A 9,323-nucleotide genomic window follows, 5' to 3' on the forward strand; every position below is an offset into this window, starting at 1 on the left:
CCCCACCCACCTGCAACCCCTCCCCCTGTCAGAAAAAAAAGAAAGAAAGAAAGAAAGAAAGAAAAAGAAAGACTCCAAAACAAGCATCAGGCAGAGGCTGCCTGGCTGTGACAGTGAGCGGCTCAGAAGGGGCCGGAGGGGGTTGGAAGGTTGGAGCTCGTGTGTTCTAGCTTCCATTCTAACCCAGAAGCAAAGGGGACCCTCACTCCCAACTCCCCACCACCTCATTAATGACTCATTTTGGAAAAATGCCTGGGTGCTTGGTCTAATGGTCCCCTGGCCCCTCCGTGCCCCCCTGTATTCAGTCCTTAGGGCTCCGGTGGGCGGGGAGGGGAAGCAGTGAGCACCCCCCCACCTCTGCGGAGCCTGGTTTCTCCCTTGATTGCCGCCGGGCCTCCACGCAGCCCCCTCTCCTAGCCTTTGTGCTGCGCCCACAGCCCCCGCGCCCAAGAATACCAAGCGGCCGGCTCTGGCCCCCTGCCCAGTTCCCAGGCTGGCTGGGTGGCAGGGGAAGGGGTTTAGATGCAGCTCTGGGAGGGGGGCAGGAGAGGGGCTGCTGCTCCTGCTTGCGTCACCGTCACCGTCTGGCTGGCACTACCTTCGGGACGGCCTCCACAGGGGGCTGGGTGAGGCTGGGCCTCACGGGCCTTCAGCCCGTCCCTCTCTCGTGGAGGTCTTCGGGTGGGAAGGGAGAGAACATTCAAGGCCCTCCTTGCACTCACCAGGTAGAAAGTGTGTCTAAGGAAGAAGGAAGGTCAAACCTTAGGATGAACTTTCTGCATGAGATAAAATGTAAAGCTCTAGTAGTAAGTTTAAAAGGGGCTCCCCCCTGCACAATGAAGAAATATTTTTTTATAATTAGAAAAGTAAAGCATTTTAAAAAGTACATTATATCGTAAGCTGTGTGGCTAGACCAAGGGCCGGGGCAAAGGGCTAGATGACCTTGTACTTGGCTGAGACTGCCCACAAATCACCCCAACAGTGGGCTGGGAATGCAGCAGAGAGCAGGGGGCATTTGGTCTAGATGCAGAGAAACTGAGGCAGAGAGGCATGGCATCGTAAGGGAGGCATGGACCCAGAAGTCCCCATTCCCAGCCCCCTATTTGGGCCAGAACAAACAAGCCTCCCTTGGTGGCAGGCACCGTGACACACACAATGGGCCAGGCAGCAGGGCCAGCAGGACCCCCACAAGCAGGCACTCCCAGGCACGCTCACTTGCACACCCAGGTGCAAGCAGACAGAAGGGCCCAGCGGTGGCCCTGCCAGCCTCGGCCAGGAACAATGCTCTCGGACTGTCAGCACCAGGAACCGTCAATGCCTTGAAATCTAGGTCACGGCAGCAGGCTCTAGAGCCCAGCCCCCACCCCACTGATAATCCCGGGACAGGAAAGGGGGAGTGATGGGGAGGGGGTCCAGGCAGGAGGAATTAATGGGGGGGGGTGGGGAGAGCTTAAAAGGAAGGGGTAGCAGGCTGCCCCCAAGAAGACCCTGCCCCTGGGAGGAGACCTGGGACCAAGCCCTCAGCTGGAAAATGGGACAGCATTTAGAGTCATCCTGTCCTGTTTTCACGTGGAAGAAGAGATTGTAACTAGATCCTGGGGAAGGAAAGTATGTGTGTGTGTATCTCCTGGAAGGAGTTAAGGTTTAGGGCTCTGAATCTAAAACACAGACTTGGGGGGGGTGGGGGGGATTAATCTGTGTGAGTGAGCCACCCACAAAGGCTGGGGGGCGGTGGGTAGGAGCTTTCTGAGAGCATGAGGCCCACACAAGGAGGCCCCCAAGAGGACCGGGGGTGGGAATGTCACCAGCGCTGTGCGCGTGGATGCTGCGTCCTGGGTGTGGGCACAGGTACGGGGAAGAGGCAGTGGTGGGCATCTGTGCGGGCGTGTGCATGTTCTGGGCATGGATGTGTACGTGCCAGCACTGGACGTGTGGTGGTGCGAGTACGTGCTCCGTGTGTGTGTGTGTGTGTGTGTGTGTGTGTGTGTGTGTGTGAAGCAGTGAAAGCATGTGGAAGGTCTGTAATCACAGGCTCACATCCAGAGAAAAGGGGAAGGGTGAGGAGACCCTGCAGAACGAGGGAGGGCTGGGGCTGGGAAAGGGAAGGAGGCTGCAAATGAGATCCTGGGGGGAGGGCCCGGGACTCTGCGGTTACCATGGCAACCTCAGTTCTGGGTGCCACCCCCCCACTGGTCAGGACAATGACACCACTGGATGGGAGGGGTGTGGGGAGCCAGTGAGTAAGAAGGGACAGAAGCGGTGGAGTAGGGCCCCCTGAGGAAGCGGGGGCAAGGCAGCCTGGCTGCTCCCTCCCTGGAGGGATCCCACTCCCCAGGCCTGGGTGTGGCTGCAGGGGCAAGGCCAGTTCCTTGGGGCATTTTGGGGTACAAGGAAGTGGAATCTCCTTACGCGGAGGGCTCTTGAATCTCACCGATCAATCATCGTCCCTGGGGTGGTGTGGTTGTGGTGGAGTTTGGCTCCTTCACCCTCCCTGTCCCTTTCCTCCCGGAGATTCAGAATTCCTTCGGGCCCATGAAGAAGTCTCCTCCCCTCGTAGCCCAGAAGAGTCTTCCTGATCTCTGGAGCGGTGCGAGGCTGCCCAGGGAACACACCAGGCAGCCTGGGCGGAGGCCATTCTTGGGACAGGATACCAGGGCAGGAACCGGGACCGGAGCTGAGGCTGCCAGGAAGTCAGTCCCCTTCCCTCCCGGATCATTCTGTGCTCTGCTCACTGCTTCCTCACACCTTCCTTCCTTCCTTCCTTCCTAGCTGGCCCCAGGTGGGGCCCTGACAAAGGTGGAACCAGCTGAGGATGCTGGGGAAGAGGGGCAGGTCAGGATCTCACAGGCTGGTCTTTGGGGGTAGGAGCTGGGAGCAAGACAGGTGGGTGGTCCATGGGCACTGGGGGAGGAAGGAGCAGGCCCCGGGGCCCTCCGAGAGGCCTAGCCTGAACGGGACAACCACCTGTGCGGGAGGAGGGAGCACCACAGACCTGCTGTGCATCCTGACCATCCCCTCTCCCCTGAGGATTAGGAGCCACTGCCCCTCCACGCACCCCTCCCCTCTGCTTGCAGCGACCTGCGGCTGAGGGGAGGCCCAGCCCACGGCAGGTGCGCGCACCTGGAAGCCCCAGCACGGGCAGGAGGGGTCATGCTGCCTGGGTTCCGGGGTGGGGCGGTGATCAAGGAGAGGCAGAGGAGTGGGTGGGGAGAACACAGGGTGCCCATTTTAAATTCTACCTGGGCCCCAAGTTCAAGCAGTCCTCTAGTTTGTCCCTAATTATTCCCTTAATATCACGCTCAGCTGACTTCTTCTCTTAGCTTCCATTCAGCTTTGGGTGGGGGGCAGGGAGTGTCTTTATTCTGTAACAAAGGAAGGAGGCTCTAAGACTCAGCCAGCCTGGTAATGAGGGGAGGCAGGATACCTGGGCCTCAAAATGTTCAGCTCAGTCCAAGAAGCAGGATGGGTTGGCCCTGGGCACAGAGACGGTGCTGAGCCTTCAGCGCTTAGTCTAAGAGGAGAAAGATGGACCCAAGGTGGGGGCGTCGGGAGATCCTGGCACTGGGTCAGGCAGGGCAGAGAGGGAGGGCTGCCTGCTGGCGAGTGGGCTCACCACTCAGCTGGTGGGGCCTCTCCTCCTCCTGTTTGTTTCCTTCCCATCTCTCCGCCTCATCCACCCCCTCCCTCCAGTCTCTCTCTTCCTCTCTTCCTCCTTTTCCGTCGGTGGGCTTTCATCCTATCTCACTTGGTGGCAGCCCTGAATGCCAACGGCTTCTGGGGCCTGTGATTCAGTGTCCCCATGTGAACACCGAGGGCCACTGTGCGATTAGGAAGGAGTGAGCTTCCCTGCTGTAAAGGGATCATCACTTTGGTGGGGAGGGGCCTGACTTGGTTGGTGGGCGTGAGGGTCTGTGTGAAGGTATGGCCTGGCAGGACGGGACTCCGTGGCCCTCTTCATGCATGACGCTATGTGCACACAGGACGGGCACAGGTGTCAGGAAAGTGAGGAAGTAGGCAACCGGGGCATCGGGCAGCCTAGGGCATCTCTGGCAATTTCCCCAATGGAGTGCTTAGCCACAAAGGGAAGAGCAATTAAAGCTAATCGCTCTGACAGCCCGGGGGCCAGACTCATCGAGAAACAAAACCCACGGATTCAGCATGTTTCCTGAACTCCCCACGGTCTCACCCCATCGTGCTTTCACCCCCGCCGGCCGCTCTCTGAGCCAGTGCAGCCCAGCCCCCAGCCCTCTTCCCACTCCTCTGACCATCTCCGTGTCGCTTCCTCCCCTCCCGTTCCCGACTCTGTCTCTGTCCCTCGCACACATTCTCCTCATTCTCTCTCTCTCCGACTTGGGCTCCATCCTTGGCTGACTCATACTCATTCTTTTTCTCCCTCTCCTTTTCTACCACCCCCTCCTCCGTCCCTTGGCCACTCTGGGCCGCAGAAACCAGCCACTCCCAGCACCCGAGGCTCTCAGTGGACCCAGCGAGAGAGGCCCCCAGCAGCCCTGACCTCCCCACTCCGCCAGCTTCAGAGCAGCGGGCAGGCTCCGTCACTCCGGGTCCTGTCTCCCCGTCCTGGAGTGAGAGCAGGATTTCCTCCCGGCTCTCCTGTTGGAGAGACGGGCAGCCAGAAGTCCGGGGCTGGGAGAATCTGCCCAGACAGTCAGGGTGGCGGCGGGGACAGGGCCGCCACTCAGCTGTCCTGCGGACAGATGTGCCTCCAGGAGGCACATGGAGGCAGTGGGGGGAGGGGGATGTGTAGTGCGGGGACGGTTGTGATTTGCTGTGTGCGAAGCGATGTGTGTAAGAGTCACATGGGTGTGTGTCACCGTGTGTGCTGGCGTGTCTCTTGTAGGTGTGTGTGTCCCTGTCAGTTCCGACATGGAGTGTATGCAATTAATCGGGGCTTTTACGTCGGCTCCTTCTCTCCACGCCCAGCTCCTGGCCACCCCCCGCCCCGGCCCCCGGCCCGCGCCCGCCGATCCCCGCCCTGGCCCGCGGGCCGCGGCGGGGCGGGGGAGGGGAGGGGAGCCTGGCCGAGCCGGCCGCGCGGGAAGCGGGCTCCCGCCGAGACCCCGGGCCGGGCCACACGCACCCCGGTCGGCGGACGCCCCCTCCGGCCCCGGCTCGCCGCCCCGACGCGGCCCGGCCCCGAGCCTGCCCGCCCCCCACCCCCCGGCCCGCCTCTCACCTCCTCGGGCTGAGCGCTCAGGGTGCGGCTCTCCGGCGTCCCGGTTCCTGGGGCAGCGTCCGGAGCCTCCTCCTCGGCTCCCGCCGCTCCTGCCGCCGCCGCCGCCGCTTCCGCCCGCCGAGCCCGAGCCCGAGCCCCGCGCGCGCCCCGCCCGGCCGGCCGGTGACGTCAGCGCCGGGGGCGGGGCGGGGTGGGGGGCGGGGGTTCTGGAAGGCTCGCGGGTGGGCTGCCGAGGGCCGCTGCCGGAGTCTCCCCCGCCACCCCCGGGCTGCGGGACCCCGCTCCTGCCCTGGCCACCTTTCGGTGACCACCGCAGCTGGGACCCTGGGGAGCACAGGGGAGTGAGGGTTTAGGCCTTTGGAGGGCCTTGGGCCTCTGATCCTCTTAGCTGGCTGACTTGTGTTGGGAAAAACCTCTTTCCTCCCCTTCTGGGTCAGGGGACCGGTAGCGAAGGGCCGGAGGACCGCTCGGACTCATCCACACTGGAGGGCGGGGTGGACGTAGAAATGCCGGCGGGAAGCCACGTGGGGCCTCCTTGCCTTGACCTGGAGCCCGGATCCGCTCTCCTCTCTCTCCTCGGCCTCGGGGTGATGGCCCGTTGGGTTCCTCTCACCTTTCCCAAATATACCGCCCTCCTGCCTTCCCCCCACCATGATGTAATTTTATTTTCTGGGGAGGAAGAGAGCAGAAGTGAGCTCAGCATGCAAATATAGACGTCTTGCAAAGCCACACTTAGCTGTCTCCTCGCTCTGCCTCTCTGCCCAGGCCTGGCATGGCAGCTCTCACTTCCTCTCCACCCCAGGGACTTTCCTCCCCCAGATTCTCAGCCAGACTGAAAGAGGGAAGGAAGAAGTGGGGAAGCGTCTGTCTGCACCCCGGCTCCCGCCTGAGGGCCCTTGCCTCCCCTGTGGCAGAGTCGGGCCCTGGGAAGAGGTCCGAGCCGCATCCGGTGGCACGCCAGGAAGGCCCTGGCCTCCCCTCAGTGCTGGCCGGGCAGACACCCCGTCACGAAGCCTCAGGTGAGCCCCTCCTTTCTTGGTCTACACTGCGCCCAAAGAGGCTCAGACTCCTGCCGCTTCCCCTTCTCTTCAGCAACCTCTCCTGTGACCCCTTCTGAGAGCAAAACCACCTCATCCTCTGCCATGTGTCTGTCTCGTTTGCTCTGTGTCGTGGGACCAAAAGCCATGTCACCGGCCCATCTGCAAGACTCAGAGAAACGGAATGACTTCTGTACGGTGACAGGCGCCCGTCTTCCCGCCGCGGGTGCAGGGGCTTCACGCTGGCTCCGCCCCTTTCTCGGGCAGGTCAAAGCCTCTGACTCTCAGGGGCCCTGCGGCTGAGATGGGGATGCTGCTGCCCACCCAACAGGGCTCTCCGGAGACTTGGAAATCCTAAGTGTCTAAGGACTGGCTTGGGTGGGCGCTGGAAACGTAGGGGCGACTGTTTAGTCTGGGGCCTTCCGCTGACCCATGCTAGACTGTCAGCCCCGCCCCCCCCGTTAGCACTGTGTGAGCCCAGGGCCCACCCACGTATCAGACCAAGTACCGACTGGTCACACGTTGGTTTCTGCTCTACGCTCTTCTGCCTCCTCCAGGAGCACTTCCTTGGTTTGTCTCTGGAGGGTGACGAATGTCACCTCAGGCCTCCTTCTGCAGCTAGCAGTCCCCTTCTCTCTCAGCAGCACCTTCATACCTGACCCATGACAACCGTCCCCTCTGAGTTCCGGGTGCGGTCAGTTCCTTGGCTTCCCCACACGACGACGTCCGACACCCTGGCCCGAACACCCGCCTGGGCTGTGCTGGGGAGAGTGCAGGCCCTTCCTGCCAGGAACCTGGGCAGCCCAGGTCCGGGCTCAGGGTGGGGGGCGCTGGTATACAAAACTCTGTGTCTTCTCTCCATCCCAAGGCCACCGCTCAGGCTGTCCCAACTTCTCATGGGCTCTGACAGTGAGAGTCGCCCCTCCCCCCCCCACATACACCTGCTGTCTCCATCCTCCCCGCCCTCTGCCCATCCCGCTCATCACTGCCCTTCCTCCCAGCCCCAGGATTAAATTCAAACTCCTCTACACCCTGTGATGCCCCTCCATCCTCATGGCCGCCACTTGGGGGTCTCTTCTTGTCCCTCTCCTCTCTTCAGCACCCCCAATATGACACCCACATTCCACCTGTGCTTTTGATGCTCTCCACTGACTGAAACATCCCTTCCCTGTCCCCTTTGGCCCGTCAAACCCCGTTCTTCACTGAAGGCCTAGAAAGTGCTCGCTTCTTGAAGCCACCAGAGCGCATGTGGCCTCTCTCTCCTGACCCTTTCTGTTCGTTTGTTCCTTCTGTTAACAGGCATTTGTTAGGGGCCACGTTTTTGTGCACCAGGCCCTGGGGGCACAGAGGAGAAGCCTGGGCTCCTGCCTTCAAGGGGCCTGCAGTCCCTTGGGGAAGATGGACGTGTAGCTACAGGTGGAGGGTAGCCGAGAAGTACTGGATTGGAGGCGGAGAGGGTGCAGTGTGACCCCAGAGGAGGGAACCGCCGTGGGCCACCTCTGGGAAGGCCTCACCAAGAAAGAGATATTTGGGTTCAGTCCTGATGGTTCAAAGAACAGCTGCAGGGAGGGTGCTATCAAGCAGCACATAATCACTTAATTGCGTATTGCTTTGTGTTCGGCTTCAATTGTTTAGTTGCTTGTCTTGACTTCCCAGTGAGGCTAATCAGCACTCCCGGTTCTCCCAGAACCTACCAGCGGGGCCGGACAAACACCACGTGTGCGGGGAGAGCTTATGGACTGACAGCAGATAAATAGTTCACTCTTCTCTGGGGTAACTGCCTGGAGGGAGCCCCCCCATCACAGCGCCCTAACAAGGCCCCCCCAGCCCCCATCCTCGGGCTGCCTCCCCCGCTGCCGTGGGGGGTGAGACCTCGGCAGCAGACACTTGCTTGTGCTGCCCCAGATCCTTTATTGAGCCCTCTTGGTATTTGACCCAAATACATTAACAAGAGATTGCAGAGAGAGAGAGCGCGCCCCAGACGCAGGGCCCACCCTTCCTCCTGGCCAGGGATCGGGGCCGCCAGAAGGATGTAGGATTTGAGAGTATGGGGAACTGTGTGTGTCGGTGGAGGGAACAGAGGAGAAAAGAACCACGGGCAGTGGAGGAAACAAATCGTAGGAACAGGGCCGCCGGGGGACAGGACACAGCCGGCTGAGGCGGCTGGGCTGGCGTGTGGGGATGAGTGGGTCTCAGCACTCAGCATATGGCCTCCCTATGGTGGAGGATGACCCAGTGTTCCCGGAGGAGCCCAGGGAGGGACGGGGGACGGGAGGGAGCATGTGGAGAGCGGGCGGGCTGGGAGGTGGCGGCCGCAGTGACTAGTCATCGTCCTCGTCCTCTTCCTCATCATCGTCCTCCGTGTTGATCTCGCCCTCCAGCACATCCTCCAGCCAGTCCTCCAGCTCCTCTGCGGAAGGCAGGTCCTCCTCGTCGTCCATCTCCATCCACACGCTGTCCGCCTGGGGTGAAGCACACACGGGGACCGGAGCTTAGCCCGACTCAGGTCTTCAGACCTGTCCTCCCGCTCGCGGGGCTCCCTCTGTCCTTCCCTCTGTCCTCCTTCCCTTCCCTTCACCTGTCATGGGCCAGGGACGCTGTCCAGGGGAGGGTCTAGGTGGGAGCCGTGATGGGGGAACAGGGATGGCTGGGTTGGCCTTTGATGGGAAACCGCCGGTGGCCAGAGTCAAGCCAGCCACCCTTCAGCTTCTCATAACCTGCTTTTCCAGCACCGACCGCAGAAGCCTCTAGTCTCGCAAGCATAAAAAACGACTTGCCTTTTCCAGAACCTGATACTCATTTTCCTACTTTTGACCTTCCGCACTAACTTTTCCAGCGGTCTGGAAACGGCTCGTCATCAACTGCGCGCGTCCGGACTGCTCCAGGCCGTGCGGTCCCCACTTTCAGTGCCACTCCCTTGAAACCCTTCTCTCTGATTCTCTTCAGCAGAAGTTGCTTTGATTTCTGTGGCTTCCTAGCATTTTATGGGTCTCTTTATGATCGAGTTTATAAGATCTGGCAGTTTCGTTAACAGAATATCTGCGTCCCCAGCCGCACTGAGAACAGTATGAACGCAAAGACTATGGCTTATT

The 9,323-nt window shown here is 61.0% G+C and overlaps 2 protein-coding genes across 3 annotated transcripts in view; both read right to left on the reverse strand.

Moving 5' to 3' along the window:
• The window catches only part of PEA15 (proliferation and apoptosis adaptor protein 15), a 9,503-nt gene extending 4,147 nt beyond the window's left edge, over nt 1-5,356 (reverse strand). Inside the window, exon 1 of one of the 2 annotated variants that reach the window (XM_081825341.1) lies at nt 5,195-5,356. The gene's annotated coding sequence lies outside the window, so the exon portion shown is untranslated. Of the gene's footprint in view, nt 1-598; nt 620-5,194 lie in introns of those variants that run through there. The other variant, XM_081825342.1, reaches the window with a different exon arrangement.
• A 2,766-nt stretch (nt 5,357-8,122) lies between these two features.
• CASQ1 (calsequestrin 1) overlaps nt 8,123-9,323 on the reverse strand; it is an 8,394-nt gene continuing 7,193 nt past the window's right edge. The window contains exon 11 of the mRNA XM_006743430.3: nt 8,123-8,693. Coding sequence (XP_006743493.1) covers nt 8,553-8,693 — 141 coding nt within the window. The 3' untranslated portion in view covers nt 8,123-8,552. The remainder of the gene's footprint in view (nt 8,694-9,323) is intronic.

Source organism: Leptonychotes weddellii, chromosome 6 (assembly GCF_054177405.1).
Source record: "Leptonychotes weddellii isolate Sample4059 chromosome 6, ASM5417740v2, whole genome shotgun sequence".
NCBI classification, from domain to species: Eukaryota; Metazoa; Chordata; class Mammalia; order Carnivora; family Phocidae; genus Leptonychotes; species Leptonychotes weddellii.